At 53.0% G+C, this 17,387-nt stretch overlaps 1 protein-coding gene across 1 annotated transcript in view; it reads left to right on the top strand.

The window, feature by feature from the left end:
* The window catches only part of PLXNA4 (plexin A4), a gene marked incomplete at both ends in the record, with an annotated part of 338,923 nt that overhangs the window by 301,324 nt on the left and 20,212 nt on the right, over window positions 1–17,387 (top strand). The window contains 4 exons of the mRNA XM_084230521.1: window positions 2,865–3,133; window positions 5,533–5,599; window positions 6,418–6,564; window positions 10,774–10,933. Coding sequence (XP_084086647.1) covers window positions 2,865–3,133; window positions 5,533–5,599; window positions 6,418–6,564; window positions 10,774–10,933 — 643 coding nt within the window. The remainder of the gene's footprint in view (window positions 1–2,864; window positions 3,134–5,532; window positions 5,600–6,417; window positions 6,565–10,773; window positions 10,934–17,387) is intronic.

Below are 17,387 nucleotides of genomic sequence, written 5' to 3'. Positions count from 1 at the left end.
ATGTCATCATGAGGGTAAAGAGCCTTCTGCCAGCCCTTCTTGAAAATCATCAGGAAAGAGAAATGGATGAAACTGTCATTATAGCATCCTCATCACCCAACAATTAATATTAGTTAGTTCAGCACTTCAAACATTCTTCATGCCCAGTGGGCTCTCAGTTTTATATGTTAGTGATGAGAACTTCTGCCACCATTCTGTTTCCCACTTTCAATATAATATTCAAATAAATGACATGAGCTATCCAACGCTATTAACCAATAAGCATTGATTTCACTTCCGTTTTTAAGGTTCACCATGTTGTAACACATGGCAGCACTCCCTTTTTAAGGCTGAATAATATTCTGTTGCCTGTATATGCCACATCTTGGTTCTCCATTCATCTGTCAGCGGACATTGGTGTTGCTTCTCCCTGTTGGTGGTGTTGCCCTTGCTAACGTGGGTGTGCACATATCTGTGGGAAGTCCAGCCTGCAGTCTTGAGGGCATATGCCAGACATGTGACTTTTTCATTTCCATTAAGCTCATTCATTGCTTGCAGACAGAAGTGAACCTTTACTGTCCCACATTTGGCCTGGGGCTATGTGAAATCCAGCCTCCAATGCAGGATCCTGGGATCTTGTGTGCATCCATCTTTTCTTTTTTGTTCTCAGTTCTCTTGCCCCCAGAAGAGTCACTCCTTGTTGATTTTCTGAGTATAGAGACATTCCAGGGAAGCAGCGTCTCCTGGCCTTCATGGATGCGGAGATACCTGCCTGTGAAGACACTCTCTGGTCCTGGGAAGCAGACCACCAGGCTGCTGTGAAGCCTGGACATTTGGGGAAAGAGCTGTGCAGGCAGGGGTCATACACCAGTCCCTTCAAAACAGAGCCAACACCCTCCCCCAATTTCAGCCTATCATCGCCTCCTAAGCGCCAACCTATTGGGTTACAATTAAAATTTACTATCCAGTTTTATATTCACAGACTTCAACTAAATTATCAAACCATCTGGTGAATAAAGAAAGTCCTGTTCCAGAGTGGCATTTGCTTAGGGGGTAGGGTGGCAAGCTACAAAGGGGAATTGTTCTGATAGTCTTTGCCATGATACTGTGCTTGCATCTCCCCCTTCATAAAATGGGGAGAAAATTCCTACCTTCTGCACCCGAGACACGCTGCCGGTGCCTTAGCTATCTCGGGGACTCTTGGGCTAATCTGTGCAAAGCAGTCAATGGAGTAGGAAAAAGCAGGTCATAAACCTGCTGCTGTTTAAGTGCGCACTGTGTGTGCCAAGCGCTTCACATACATTATCTTATTTAATGTTCATAAAACATTATGACACAGGCACTCATATTCTCGTTTTACAGATGAGGCAATAGGGCCCTGAGGTGATGGCGTTTTCTTCCAAGTATGAGTCAGTTCATTTCTCTGATTCCAAATCCCATGCTGCCAGCTGACGGGGATGCAATTTTCCCTCCCGTGACTTCGCTAAATCTTTCTCCCCTGTGCCCTTACTGCCCGGGAGGCTCTGAGCACAGCCTCTCTCCACGGGTACTCTCTGATCAGCCCTGTGTCCTTGTCTGAGTCCTACCCCCGAGACCAAGGGAGGACTCAGAGCTGACCCAGTCACCTTGCAGGCCCAGGGGTCGGCCTGTATGCAGCCAAGAATGGGGAGGTTGGGTGGGAACTTGGGTTTGGGTTTGGAAATCTCTTACCGCCCTCACCAGCTGGCTGCAATAGCTTCACTGAGAGGCTGTTATGAGGCCACGCTGAGTCTTGCCAGGTCATTCAGAGTTTAGTTGGCACAAAATATGCAATGTGCCAGCACTGTGTATTGCACGCAGTAGGTGAGCAAGAAGTAGTTCTATCTCTCATTAGAATGAACTGTAGAGGTATCTTCTGAGGGGGTTGAGGAACAGAGCATGTTAAAACATGTCGCATGTATGAGGGGGCAGTCGCAAAGGTGGGAGGGAGAGCAGTGGAAGGTGGACAGCTGGGCAGACAGAACTGCGCTGAGGGTGAGGGAGGCCATATGTCCTTCCATCGTCAACTCCCTGGCATAGGGGACCTGGGGCACCTTGCAAGGGTCAGAATCACTCGAGGGGAGTGAGAGGTTCTTTGGGAAGGGCTGTGCCATTAGCTGGAATGATCTGTAGGGGGCCCTGGCTGTCCCCACTGGGTTCTGGCAAGTTCCCATCTCTTCTGAGAACTGCCTTCCTACAAGGCCATCCAAGTCCCAGCTCTGCAGCAAGGGACCTGACTGGGGAACATATACCCACTCTCAGCTTCCAGACCTTCAGCAGCAGCTGAGACCAAGGGGGTCCAGTTTGACGAGAGACTCAAGTGAGGGGTGAGCACACAGCGTTCCCCCCACAGATGGGCCTAGAGACTTGGTAACTGCCTCCAAACTGACCGTCAGAGGGCTGGGCCTGCATCTGAAGGTCTCTGCCCCAGCCAGGTCCTGGCCCCAAGCTCAAAGCCCAGGTGAAGCCAGAAGTCCTGACTCAGAGACCATGGTCTGTCAACAGGACTGCTGAGGCCTGGACAGGTCAGCATTAGGTCAGCTCAGGCCTGGGGATCCTTTAGTTGGTGTGCAACCTGCAGCAGCCTGGCCTCCTGGAGTTCCCAGGGGGTGGGGAGGAGAATGTGTGTGTGATGGTGGGGCCCTGACATGCCCCCTCTACCACCAACCGTGCATTCCCATGAGGGAGTCTGGCAGAAGTGGGCTCACGTTCCAGTGCCACCATTATCAACAGTGATGTTCTGTCTGCATCTTGGCTGATTCATCTCTGAACTAGAGACAGGGACTGTGACAGACTTGATGGCCTGCAGTGGGTGGGTGCTGGGTGGACCATCCCCCTGGGATCCACCTACCAGGTCTCCTCTGCAGGTGCCAGGCTACCGGCAGGAGCGCGTGGAGAAAGGGCTGAAGCTCTTTGCCCAGCTCATCAACAACAAGGTGTTCCTGCTGTCCTTCATCCGCACGCTGGAGTCCCAGCGCAGCTTCTCCATGCGGGACCGCGGCAACGTGGCCTCGCTCATCATGACGGTGCTGCAGAGCAAGCTGGAGTACGCCACCGATGTGCTCAAGCAGCTGCTGGCTGACCTCATTGACAAGAACCTGGAGAGCAAGAACCACCCCAAGCTGCTGCTTAGAAGGTAAGAGACCCCTGTCCGGCCTGCCTGTGGGCAGCTCCCCAGCCTTTCAGGGGAAGAGCCGAGTGCCGGTGTCCCTGTGACCTGCCCGGAGGCCATGCACACTCCAGACCCTCAGGGACCAATCTGTCCATCGGAGGTGCCTGGCTGTGACCATCGTCTGCTCTCCTGAGATTTTTCTTCTGTCCCTATCTGCTCTCCACGTCTCTCTCTCTCTGCTCTTATCCTCCTTTGATATGGACCCTTTCTGCTGGGGAATTCTTTTCACGTGGACTCTGTGAGATTGCTGTCCCATCCCCGGCCTTCTCGAAATCAGAACTGGGATTAGGAAAGATCCCCAGGGCCCCTCTCGACCCACCTCACCATCTCACCATCGGTGATCAGACTTCGGCCTCTTCCCTCACACAGCCCATTTTCTGCATTCATTCACATTTATATCAATTAAAGTAAATGCAATCACAAATCACCCTGGAGCTTATTGGAAATGCAGAATCTCAGGCCCACCCCACACTGCTGTGAGTGTAGAATCTGCATTGTAGGGAGAAACCTGGGCGCTTTGAATGCATATTCAAGTTTGAGAAGCACCTCCAGCCTGTGTGTGAATTAAACCCCACAGAGGCAACGTGCCTGCCTCAACCCGGCAAGTGTTTCTTGGCACGAGCTCTGAGCACTGCCTGCTTCCAGGGTCGCTTAGATCCCCCACGGGATCTGCAGGACACCTTGTCCTCCACACAGTTGAAACCCGAATGGTCACATGTGAAAACATTACCATATCCAGGGACTGTGGCATCGCAGGAGACCGAGATTCCCTCAGTTGCCCTCCTGCCACTTGAACCTGAAGGCCTTGACTCCTGCAGGCTGTTATTCCAGTGTCTCTGGCCCTCCTACAGATAAATCCGGAAGCCTCCCACGTCAGGCCGTGGCATCCAGCCCTCCTCCAGGACCACCCAGTTACAGTCTGCTCTGCCTGGCCCCCGCCTTCCACCCTGGCTCTGTGGGTCTGAGGCCAGGCCTCCTGCGTGGGCCAGCATAAGATTTGGCTTTCCCAGCAAGGTGTTTACGCCAGGCTTTTTCCTGGTACAATGGGCATTTGCCTGCACAGCTGCAAAAGGCTGCTCCATACAGGAGCAATCATACAGCTTTGGAAACAGCAAGGTAGAGCGTTTTGATTTTTGTTTTACTTTCACCACGCAGCCACCCACTGGCATAATTCTAGGGTTCCCACCGCCTGCCAGAGCTCCCACCGGCAATTTCCCGGCGTGGTCTCGCTCTGTGTCTCCAAGGCTCCTCCTCCTGTTCTCCATCCGCTCCCCCCCAGATGGCCTCGCTCTCTTTTGCTCGCCTCTGTCTCCCTTTCTTCTTGCCCCTGGCTGCCCCCTTCTTTCGGGAGGCTCCCTTCTCTTCTCATTTCAGCTTTACTTTCTGCTGGCAGCTGCCCAGCTACCGTGGGATTTTAGTTATTAGTGTCTTCTGGCAACTGCAACATTCTGCTCTCTCCAACATACTGCATGGGCTGCGCGCTCCGAAGCTGGCCGCGTGCTTCATGCAAGTTTGAATGGAGTTTGTTGTCTCTAAATGGATGTCACTGAAAGAAAGTTTCCCGTGGCCAGTAACACTGCTGCAGGGCCTTCACTGTGTGAAAGATGCACGCGCTACTCAAAAAGCAACTTCTTGTCATTGCAAATGAAGCCCTAGAAGGCTTCTCAGGAATTTCCAAAGTACGTGGAAATCTTTGAGTTAGGACAAGGTCAGTCTCTTGGGCATGACTGGGTATCCAGCTCCACGTTGCTGTCTGCTGTCGGCTCTGGGGCCCTGAACTAGGGTGAGGGGCTCTGTTTGGTCTAACTGAACTTTCCCCCCGTGATCTACTGCTCTGCCACCTTCCTTTTCATTCTCTTCCCAGTTAGTATCTTCCCAGACCCTGTTCTCACCCAAAGGCACACACACCTATCCTGCCCTGCCTTCACCCCACCACCCCTCCCCTTGCTGTCCTGTCCTGTCCTATAAGGTTTGCTGAGGCTGAACCAGCTAACAAGAAAACTACAAGTGACTATTTAAGTCTAAATTAATTAAAACTCAGTAAAATTAAAACTTCGCTAACAATATTTCAAGGCCTCAGCGGCCACTGTGGCGTATTCTGAGTTTTCATAGAACAGGGTTGCTCAAACACAATCCCGCCAAAAACTCACCAGGAGGCTTCCTGGGCCATCTCGCAGCTCTGCAGACTTTCAAGGGCATCTCGGAGTCCACAGAACTTATGTGTTCTTCGATTCTCAAGATTTGGCCTCAAAGTCTTAAATAGCCAGAGCCATGAAGACTTCTGCTGCCTTCCCAATCCCAGGGCCTGACTGGCATTTCTGTCTTTGTCTTGCTCTGTTGGGTCCCTTGGTGACTGGTGACAGGACGGAATCAGTGGCTGAGAAGATGTTGACCAATTGGTTCACTTTCCTGCTCTACAAGTTCCTCAAGGTAGGATTGGATGTGGGGGTATCTCTGCTCTGCCTCAGTTTCCCTGCTAGCTGGGGCATGAACCTATTATCCTCCCCAGCCTGCCCCATTTACCCCACAGACCCCAAGTCCCCAATCCCCATATTTGGGGTAAGAACCCCACAAAGAAATGGAGATTCCCCTCATCATTGAGGGGACAGAGTCTACCCCATCTCTGAAGACAGAGCCACATAGTCAGTCCCTGCTGAGAGCCAGTCCTGAGAACTGCATCTCTGGGTCCTTGTGGTGGAGACCAGCCTCTGGGAGCCCCCGTGCGAGCCCTCAAGCCAACATCGTGTCCACCCTCTCATCCCTGCTTCCCTCTTCCCCTGCCTCCTGCCTCTCCCGGCCCCAGACTTCCTGAGGCTGATAAGCGCCCCAGGCAGGTACAGAAGCTGTGTGTGGCCGCAGATAAGCCCATAATGTGCCTGGGAGGTGGAAGAGACACTCGGCTTCCAATTATTAACTTGTTGTCTAAGGAGTTCACGCCTTGGAGGCCTGACCTCTATCTCCTGATGGGGCAGCAGAGAAAGCAGGGGAGAGAGAAGGGACAGAGAGGCACACAGGAGGTGGGAAGAAGGAATAGAGAGCTCTAAAACAGGGCGGGAAAGAGCAGAAGGGGAAGACCCTGGGTCCAGGAGCCAGGAGAAAGGCACATCTGAAAGCGAGGGAATTGACAGACCAACAGTAGAGCAGGTGGGAGAGAGGAGAATTGGGCCCTTGGGGGAAGCAGGGGTAGCAGGAGGGTGGGCTCTGCAGCCGGTGGCCACAAGGCCCAGCATGGCTCTTCTTGTGCCTAGGAGTGTGCTGGGGAGCCCCTCTTCTCCCTGTTCTGTGCCATCAAGCAACAGATGGAGAAGGGGCCCATCGACGCCATCACAGGGGAGGCTCGCTACTCCCTGAGCGAGGACAAGCTCATCCGCCAGCAGATCGACTACAAGACCCTGGTAAGCCAGCCTCACCACTGCCCCCGAGGCTCTGGAAGGTGTACTCTGGTCCTGAGCCGCTCCCACCCAGCAGAGGGAACGCGGGAGAGCTGGAAAGTCACCCCTCCTGGTTTGCCCATTGTGACGACACCCCACCTCCCTCTGAGCCCCCACACCGGGGCATCTGGATGTGAGCACCAATGATTCAGGCACATTTGAGCAACACTCTGCAAAAGACCAGGTGCTTCCAGGCCAGGGCACTGAGTGGTGGCCAGCAGCTGGCTGACCCAGTGAACACGCGGCTCCTTTCTCGCAGGTTCTCTGGCCTGGAGGATTCGCACTTCATCAGTGGTTCCCGGCTGGGGCAGGCAGAGGGCAGGCAGAGGGCAGGCAGAGAGGACACCAGGGAGAGTTCCTTGCAGCTCCAAGGGCCTCCCTCACCCCCCAGGAGTCTAAGTCAAATATTTCCAAAGCCCAAGCTGCAGAACATGAGGCCAGGGTGGCCTGTGGGAACATGGGGGCTCCTCTGTCAGGTTAGACACCCGCTCCTGATAGACACCGTTGCCCTCAGAGGCAGCAACGCTCAGCGTGGAGAAGCAGGGGGCTTCGGAATCAGGCACAGCTAGATAGAGCCCTGACCCCCTCTGACCAGCTGGCGATGGGGGTAGGTCTCTTAAATGCTAGAGTTTGGATTTTTCTATCTGAAAACGTGCGGTGATAATAGGTCCCACTAAAATGGGGGAAGCAGAGACTCATGCCTTACAAAGTCGTCCCAAGAGGACTGGGGTGAGGTGTGCTGCCTCTTTCCCACCTGACCATCCTGCCCGCTGGCTGCCATATCCCTCCAGGCTCAGGGAGCCCACGCTCGGCTTTCTACAGAGAGTTGTGACCGCACACCAGACAGGCCTCTGGGAATTTAGAGAGGACAATTAATGAAGGAGCAAGAAAATAAATACAAGATGAGTGTTGGGGTGATGTTTGGGTGCTGCCCAAAGATGGAGGCATGAGAGATGGGCAAAGTGGGCAGAGAATAGACAAATCTGGAATGTGCCAGCAGGAGAGGAGACCCACACACACAGCCCCAAGCACAGGCCGAAAGAGGGTGTGTGGAGGGTGAACCCCAGGCCCCAAAGGCCATCTGGGGAGCCTGTCCTCCTGGCTGGGACCCTGGCCACTCTGAGTGATGCCCACTTCACCTCCGGAGGCAGGCTCTAATGGGCATTTTAACAGATTTGCCAGGACTACCTCCGAGGAGGAGGCCTGTAAGTTGCAGCCAGGGGTGAGGCCTCCTCTTCTTGCAGCCACGGTCCTCTCCAAGGTAGAGGCTCCCATTAAAATGGGAAAGGGACCAAAAAAAAAATTCCCAAAAATAGAGACCTGAAGAGATTTTTAATGAGCTGGAACTACCGCGGAAGCATCGCAGGCCAGATCTCTCCCCTGCTTTCTCTTTTTTCCCATCTCAGCAGCTCCCCCATTTTGAATCCAACACCACGGGTTGTGATAATGCTCTCCTCAAATTGCAGCATCCTTTATTTCAGAGGCCAAACTATTGTTAGCGCAGCAGCCTGGTTTCAGATGACTCGACTTAAAGAAAATCCGAGGAACGTGGAGTGGGTCAGGGAGCGCAGCCGTGAAGGTGGAAACACCTGGGGAAGAGACTTCTCGCGAGAAGGGGGAAGAAATTGCTATTGTTTTGCCTGGAGAAGAAATGGCTACAGGGAGCCTCCTTGGCCACCTTCAGGCCTGTGAAGGGAAACTCTCCCCTGTGCAAGGGGGCTGGGGGGAGAGGCTGGAGAGCAGGAAAAGGAAGAAAGTGTGTGAGAAGCAGATAGAACTGACCAGACACTTCAAGATGGAGTCAACTAGCAAGAAGGGAAGGAGTGGAACTCGACCATGACGTGAGGGGCCTGGGTGCTTGGGGCCAGTTGATGATGAATCGTTCTGGGCTGAGGGATAACTGCTAAGCATGAGACACCCCAAGAGACCCAGAGATGCATCCCCATATAGTCAAATGCAAGTCTTTAGGGTTGAGTGATGACACAATAGATGCCAGAATGTGGACTAACCTGGTCTAGGCCCCTCAGCATCACCTGGGAGCCTTCAGGTAGGGCACTAGCTTCTCACCTGGGAGCCTGTTAGAGCACTAGCTGCTCATCTGGGAACCTGCTAGAAATACAGATGCCCACCCAGGAGCCCGCTAGATGCCCACCTGGGAGCCTTCTATAAAACTAGATGCTCACCTGGGAACCTACTAGAATCCTAGATTCTCATCTGGGATCCTGCTAGAAAACTAGGAGTTCCTCTGGGACCCTGCTAAAATGCTAGACGGTCAGCCACCCGGGAGCTGGCCAGGATGCTAGATGATCACATGGGAACCTGCTAGAATGTGAAATGCTCATCTGGGACCTTGTTAAAGTGCTAGATGCTCACCTGGGAGCCTTTTAAAATGCAGACGCTCAGGCCCCATCCAAGACCTCCAGAGTCAGACTGCATTTTGACAACTCTCCAGTGGTTCTGTTCACATTGAACTTAGAGAAGCATTGATCTGGCAGAAAAAAAACAAGGCGGGTTACTCAGAAACTGGCCAAGAGACAGGGACTGGGGCATGGGGGAAGGGGACTCTGGTGGACCTCGGGCTGGTCAGTGTCAGGGGACCCTGTCCCTCAGTGGGGCTGTGGCTTCATCTCTGGATGCCCTGAAGTACCCCCAGAGAGTTCTTCACGAGGCCACTGTAAGCCCCAGCAGAGCAGAAATGCCAAGAGGTCATACTCAGGTGGCAGCTTGTGCTTCCTGCTCTCTTGGGGAGGCAGACCAGAAAAACCACACCACTGCCTGACAGAGACTGAATCACACACACAGCACACACGCACATGCACACGCATACGCACACAGCCCAGAGCACAAGGCCACACAAAGCATCAGACTGAGCTTGACCACCAAGGGGGCTCTTAGCAGGAAGGGCATGGCTGGGAGAGGCCACTCAGAGGGACACGAGGTCCAGACTTCCTCCCACCATCTTTTTTAGTTTAGAACATTCTGAGGGTGAGAGTTCAGTTTTATATGTTTCAGAGGTTTTTTTCTTCTTAATGGAATAAGCATGTTCCCATTGGAGCTGACGGCAGTCTGGCTGCTAATGAAAGGCAGGTGTCCATCCAGGGCCTGGGTGCCATCGCCAGGAGGAGCAGGAGGAGGGCTGTTGTCTGAGTCTGCAAACCAGATGGGCCACTGGGAATTGGTTGGGGCGGGGGTGGGGGGCAGTGAAAGATCAGAGGGGGAGACCCAGAGGGCTCGGGCAGCCCAGCCAGAAGCAAGGACTGGAGTATGCAGAATGGCGTGGCAGCAACTGGGCCCTATAATCCTCACCCCGTGCCCACTGGGGTCCCTCCTCCTCCAGACCCTGTGCATCCAAGTAGAAAGCCCTCTTGGCGAACAGCAAGAGAAGAAAGTTCTTTGGAAACAGCCCAGAACTTTTAAAGGAATACTGTTTGGTGCTTTTAAGCAGAATCTTAATTTTTCAAACTAGTTCCAGAAACATTAAAGCCCCGAGCAGGCACTGGTCTCTTCCTCCAACACCAGGTTTCAGGTTCAGAAGCAGGAAGGGATCTCAGCCACCTGAAACTGCAGTTTTTAAAGGGCACCATGTTATTTTTGAAGAAAATTAAGGTTTCTTATGGATTCGCCAACCTCCCATCAGCCCGAAGCCCTTACAAAAATCGAAGCTCATGAAATCTTTTGAGACAGGAGTCAGATTCCCATTAGTGTGAATGTGTCTGAGAGGGAGTGAGAAAGACAGACTGGCACACACGGTGGGGGTGGGGATTTCAGGGGGGGGCCGGGGCTGCCAAGATGGCGCCTGTGTGTATGCATGCAGGCGTGCATGTGTGTGCTCGTGCGTGAGAGTGTGAGAAAATACAAGTGCGTGCCTGCATGCATTAGTGTCCATTCTCATGCAGATTTCCCCTCTGTGCCTCCACCTGCTCGCACATTATTCCCTTGGAACAGCCAGGATTTTAATGAAGTTTGTTGTGATGGGAAGTTAAGTGTATGGCTCCTACTCCTGCCGCTTGTCTGGACAGAAGGCCTGAGGGCCTGGGGGGAACACAGTTGGGCTAGAGGACCCCCACGCCTCTCTAGTCCAGCTGCAGGGGAGGACTCTGGATGCAGCTGGGAGTCCCAAAGCCCTTGCTGCTGCCCCCTACCATGTGCCTCCTGTCCCTCATTCTCCCCCAGGTCCTGAGCTGTGTCAACCCAGACAATGCCAACAGCCCGGAGGTCCCAGTGAAGATTCTCAACTGCGACACCATCACACAGGTCAAGGAGAAGATTCTGGATGCCATCTTCAAGAATGTGCCCTGTTCCCACCGGCCCAAGGCTGCAGATATGGACCTGGGTGAGTAGGCGGCCCCCCAGGCACTCCCCGCGATAGCCGGAGCCATCTTTCCTTGGCCTGTCAGCAGCAGAGTGCGGCCAGGGTGCAGGGGGCAGAGGGGAGAGGGTCAGCAGGTAAGCCTGGCCCCCAGCAGCCCAGGGTGGGTGCCTTCATGGTCCCTGGAGAGTCCAGAAGAGGGCACTTTTATGGCTGCTTAGTAGTAAGAAGCAAGGTGGGATGGCAATCTGCTGGAGACCTGCCTGCAGTCCCTGCATGGGGGTGTCAGTTGTGCAGGGAAGGGGATTTAGAGCCAGAGCTCCCATAGTCTGTGGTCTTGCCACTGTCTTCATTGCATCCCAGGCTACTCCCTTTCCCTCTGCTCTGGATCTGTCACTTTTGCTGACTACCTAAGACAGGAGGGATCTGGGTCAGAGAGGGAGGCTGGAGAGAGAAAATACAGCAAAATAAGATATGACAGCCTGCTGGGGGGCAGGATGAATTTTATTTGAATGTTCCATGAGCAGATCGATCGTGTAGCCTATGTAAACAAGGCCATGCCCCTTGGGGCTGGCTGGGCTTGGCTCCAGATAGTTCTCTGCAGTGTTTCATAGGGTAGTGTCCTGAGGACATCCTAACTGGGAGCCGAAGACTCCAAAGAGGCCATTCAGCATCGTGGGTCAATGTCCAACGTACCTGGACTTGGGGCCACCAAGCCCTATTGGTGACCTCGGTCAAGTTACTTGATCCTTCTGTGCCTTTGTTTCCTTCCCCATAAAATGGAAATAATAATAGTGCTCACCTTATAGTAGAAATTAATGGAGTCGATGCACGTAAAAGCCTTCTACTGGCCCATAGTACACACTGGGTAAGTAATGGCTGCTGTTGCTGATTCTCAGAATAGAACTGATAGGGAAGACGGTGGGGAAACACTGGTCTGCGCCTGTTTGTTGATCCTGGGCATGGAGAAGTCGTGAATGGGTATGTGCTGTGTCTGGAGATTCATGGCAACTTAGGGGTGGGAGGACCTCCAGGGCCCGTAATCCCTCCATCTGGCCTCTAAGCTGGCTTTGGCTAAGCCAGCCAAGACAGATGGGCATCCCTGCTATTTGCTAAAATCCACAGGGAATTTTCATCCCCCTCCCTTCCTTGCTCTACCGCCCCCCAAATTCTGATGCCTGGAGACGCCGGCTCAAGGAGTTCTGCTCATTCATCTCAATCTTATTGCTTCACTCACTGCATCCTCTTGGTGCATGGTGGGGTGTGTTTGGCCCTGTGCTTGGAGCGCTGGCTCCGGGGGCAGGTGGGGCAGGCATGTGCACCCCTTCATTTTGGAGGTGTCTCTGTGTGTGTTGTTTGGGGAATGGGAAGGAAATGTACATGGGAATTTATGTGGGGGCTTGGGGGGTGGTGTGTGTGGCGCTGGGCAGTGGTCCCTGGTGTGGTCAGAGTGGACAGTGTGTCTGCACACGGTAACTTTGCTGCCATGAGGATCCCACACTGGTGACATGAACCAGTGGGAGAGAAGACAGTTACTGGGAAGGAAGACCCTGTGTTCCATGCCCCCAAACTTAGATGGGGTGCTCCATAATGGATATTCCAGAGTTGAGCTTACTAGGGTAACCAGGTAGCACCCACCTTTCTTGCTGTTTATCTGTGGGAGCCATGGGGGATTCCAGTCTTGACTTCCCTGTGTCCCTGTCTGCACAGAGTCTGGGAGGTGATTGTGACATAGTGGGGTAATGGGGAGCTGGTATAGGGAGCTTCATGCCGAGGGTATTTGGGACAGCTGTGCATGTGTGCCTGCGTGCATGCCTGCATCTAGAACTGCGTGCCTGCCCCTAGAACTCTGTGCCTCCAGTGCTTAGGAATGGCCAACTTCCCACAAGGGAGGCAGCTGGGGCTGCAGAGCCTGACCTGCAGCACCAAGACCCAACCTGTGCCCTGAAATGCCTCTCTCCCTGACCAGAAAAGGGCTTGGGTGGTGAACACACCCACCCCATGGTGGCTTAAACACTTGATGGATCTCAGGAAGGATGGGGTCATGTTCTTCGAGGTCCTCTCAATCCCAGACTAACAGGGGCACCTCAGGATGCAGAATCAGGGGCCACCCCTTCTGTGCCCACTTGCACTCCTGGAGAGACTGTGTCTTAGCTGGTTGATGCTGCTCAGAGCCAGTTCTCCCTACCTGGAATCCTCACACCTGAGTGTGGGATGGGAAGAGGCTTCTTACTAGCTTTCGAAAATGTCCCCTTAAAAGACTTGGTGGGGGCCTGTCTAGTGGCGCAGGGGTTAAGACACAACCTATGAAACTATCTGCAGCCTCTGCAGCACAAATTCAATCCCCGGCAAGGGAGCAACCCACATGGCACGGCAGACCTCTCCTGGCCCGCTGCTCCCCTCAGCAGTGTACTTCAGTCAATCCACCTGTTCTATTCCCCACTCTGTCTCTGGTGAATCCTCTCACCACCCCACACCTCTGGCCTGTACCCCAGCTCTTGTATGCATAAATAAACAAATCTTGAAAAAAAAAGACCTGGTGGTACAAGCCCAGCAAAGTAGAGTATTACTGAAAAGATGTGAAGGTTTCCTCAGCTTTCATGGTCAGCCATCTGGAGAGAAGGTGGCAGTATCCAAAGCAGCCATCCGCCATGAGTGAAGGAAGCCCAAGGGCAGCCTGACAACCAAGACCTGCCACTCTCTGCACTAGAGGTTGCTCAGGCCAAAGAAGGGCCATCTCCTAGCAGGGACTGGGCCTCACCACAGCTGCTAATGCTTCAGTACAGAGGGACTGCTTCTCCCATCATGGGTGCTGTGAAAGGAACCCAGAAACAAGGCCCCCACAGCAGGAGTGGATAAAGGGGTGAGGCATAGAAGTGGGGCCTCACGGCCCCATTCCACTGGGAAAGTGGTACCACACTCCCCAGGAAGACTTCCCATAGTCTATGTTTGCCTGAGGAATGATCTTTGTTGAAATGAAAAACAGGTTTTGGAGTCACCCCCATAACTGGTCTTCTTTCGACTAAAGCCAGATTATATAACAAGGAAAATGGGGCTTCCTCAGAGACCCAAATGCACCTTCCACACTATTCCACTCAGCCTCATGGCCCCCAAGGGGAGGAAGAGGCAAAGCACATTTTTCCCATCTTGTAGGTAAAAGTGCTTTGAAAGCCTGAAAGCAATTTACAGATGTGAGCTGTGATTATTATCAAAAATTAATCTATGCCAAAGGGACTCGCATACATTGGCACAGAGAGACTCCCTCGCCACGTGCTTGGGAAAGAGACAAGACAGCTAAGCATCACCCCCTTCCCTACCATGCCCCCTGCTCCCAGAGCTGAGGGTGTCAGGCATTAGGCAGAAACTAATGGAGACTAATTCCCTCCCATGCCGCCTGCCCCTGCAAAGCAAACCAAGACTGTCCCAGCCCAGCTTGGTGGGAAGCAGGACACTTTAGGCCACCCCTGCAATTGTCTCAAGTAAATCCACCCCCACCCCCTTCCACATGCCCCTCATCATCACTGTGACCCCTCACCTGGCCTAGCCCCTCCCTCCTGACACCTCTGTTCAATGCTCCTCCAGGGAGGGCTTCCCCTGGCCTCCTCCATCCCATCACCAGACTTTGGCAGACACTGAGAAACCAAGATGGGGAACTGAATTAGTTTCTCCAAAGAAACAGGACCATCGCATCTGTGTATAGAAAGATGTATGTGGAGAAACTGGTTCATGCAGTTAGGGAGAACTCAATTGATTATGGCCTAGCAGGAATCCTAGATGGGGTAACTTAGAAACAACAGAAGTTGATTTCTCATAGAACTGAAGTCTGGCAAGGCCATGGTCAACACGTCAGAACAGTCCATGATGGTGAGGCCTTGCTGTGTCCTCACGTTGCAGAGGGGCAAGAGAGCTCTTTGGGGTGTCTTCTATAAAGGCACTAATCCCATTTATGAGGGCTTCACCCTCATGACCCAGTCACCTCCCAAGGCCCTGTGTACCATCACATTGGTTTAAGACTTCAACACAGAATTTGGGTGGGACACTAACATTCAGTGTATAGCATGGAGACTGGCAAATCCAAACTATGTAAGGGAAGGGAGAGGCAGGAGACCCAAGTCACGTCTCCTGGCAGACGTCCCTCCTGCTCGAAGGAAAGCAGTTTTGTTCTATTTGGGCCTTCACCAAATTATATCAAGTCCACTCACATTATGGAGGCCAACTCACTCTGTTCCAACTCCACCAATTTAAATATTTGTCTCATCCAAAAACACCCTCACAGGAACACCCAGAATAATGTTTCACCACATACCTGGGCACCATGGCCCAGCCAAGTTGACAAATAAAAATAACCGTCGCAGGAGCCAAAGTGAAGGGCACAGGGCCAGCCTTCATTCCAGTCTGTTGGAAACTAGGGAAGGAAAGATGTCCCAGGCAGGGGCTGGGGACTGTGCCAGCAGGTGGGGCTCAAAACACAAGACCCAGGGCACCCTACTCTGCTCTGCATGGGGCTGTTCTCCCCAGCTTTGTCCCTTTCCAGCCACAGGTATAGGGTATAGGTGTCCCCTTGCATTGCTTAAACTCTCCAACAAACGTATCCTAAGAGTCCATCTTGGACCACCCTCTGACAGGAATGGGGGCCCCCCCTGTGATGAGGAGAAGTTCCTCACCTCTTCATATAGGAACAGAAGACAGGACTGTTCATCTCCTGAGCCACTTGGGACTCTTTCTGTCTCCTCTCTGTCCTCCCCAGAGGAAAGCATTGCTGCTGTTCTGTTTCAATGCTCAAAGGGAAATCCTGCAGCTCAGAGAGGTACAGTGACCAGGCCCTGGCCACACAGCAGGGTGGTGCAGAGAGCACCTCTGCTTTTCCCTACAGTCTCCTGGTAGGCTGGGACCTCCAGAGATCCCTCTAATTTAATGCAAATGCCCTATCAATGGCTCTGGAACTCTGTCACCCTCTCTGTCTCGCCTTCACTTCGTGCTGAAAGGATATATTTTTTCAAATAAGTAATTCCTCTGTGCAATAAAAAGATACACTATCTTCCGAGTGAAATATAAAGAGTTCACAACCGCAGTCTCCCCAGTTTGCATTTTCCGCTGCACCTGATGAGGAGGACAGATAAAGATAATGGGATTTTTTTCTTTTTTATTTCACCTCCCTCTCTTCCTGGAAGGTGGAAGTGTAACAAATTGGATTGTGCGTGTGTCTGTCCTTTGTGCGTGGAGCCTGGAGCAGGGCTCGGTGCTGCTGGGCAGGAGCTGCCAGAGAGGTCAGAGCTGGCCGTTTTCTCCCGGTGTCTTGCATGTGAATGGCCGGGTCACCTTCCCTCTGTCCCCACACCCACCACCTGTCTTTTTAACTCTTCTCTGACACAGCAGGCAGACACCAGAACCCCTGTGTCCCACATTCAAGAATATCCACTAACCCTAGCTCGTCTCTGTACACTCAAATAGAGCAGAGCTTCCTTTCCCACGGGAGGGGCTTCCGCCCGCCGGGCAGGCACTTTTCAGTTTGCAAGACTCAATACCTTAGGTGCCTGCAGCACATTCCGTGCAGGTGTTTTTTCTTTGCGGCCCAAGCTTCATTGTTCAGTCATTTTATAATTTAGAAACTCCTCTCACAAATAAAATTATTCTTTTTTTTAACAAAACATTTTTAGATGCTCACACTCTCCTCTGGACAATTTTCTGACCTCATTTGCAGTGGCATTTTTATACTGTCATGGCCTCCCAGCTCTGCTTGGATGCACGCTTTCCAAACTTGGGGGTGGCAGGGTGTTAAGGGTCTCCGAGCTCTCTATCAGGTGTCCCTTCAGACACCTGCTGATAGGTAGGCAGCTGTGAGTCCCAGCTCCTCCTCTAGTCTTCTGCTTGGGACCCTGTTTGCAAAGGCAGAGTGACCCTGTGCAGGGTTGGTGGGCGCTCCCGGTGGGAACTTGCTCCCAGGGTCTCTGGAGAGGAATGGAGATTGGGGGTGGGTGGGGACATTCACTGTAGGCAGTGAATTGGGCAGTTAGCCCCTCTTGGGTCAGAAGGGTTGGCTCAGCTGGTTCTAGCCAGCCTGGTGGGCGTTGCCCAGCAAGATCCTGCTCAGCCCTCCCAGGCCTGTGTTGGGTGGTGACAAAACAGAAATGGAGATAGAAAGATTGGCCTGTGGGTGAGGGGGTTGTTGCAGAGCTTTAAGTGTCCCCTCCCTGGGGTAAAATAAGGCGTGTGCATGAATATGTGTGTGTATGCATGAGTGTGCACATGCCCCTGTTGTGTGCCTGTCTACACACGCGCACATCACGAAGTTCAGAGCCAGTGAGGTGCTGAGCACCCTGGGAGGGTTTCCCTTCTCAGCATAGCACCTGCTGGTAAGTAGGGGACCCTCAGGACACGGCCAGCAATGTGCTCTGTGCACCCCCTCTCCTTCCAGGGCTGGTCTGTGGATGAAACCAGTCATCCCCGACATCAGCACATCCAGCCCCTGCCTTAGCCA

The sequence above is a fragment of the Talpa europaea genome (assembly GCF_964194135.1).
Source record: "Talpa europaea genome assembly, chromosome: 3".
NCBI classification, from domain to species: domain Eukaryota; kingdom Metazoa; phylum Chordata; class Mammalia; order Eulipotyphla; family Talpidae; genus Talpa; species Talpa europaea.
This window is presented reverse-complemented; position numbering and strand designations above follow the sequence as displayed.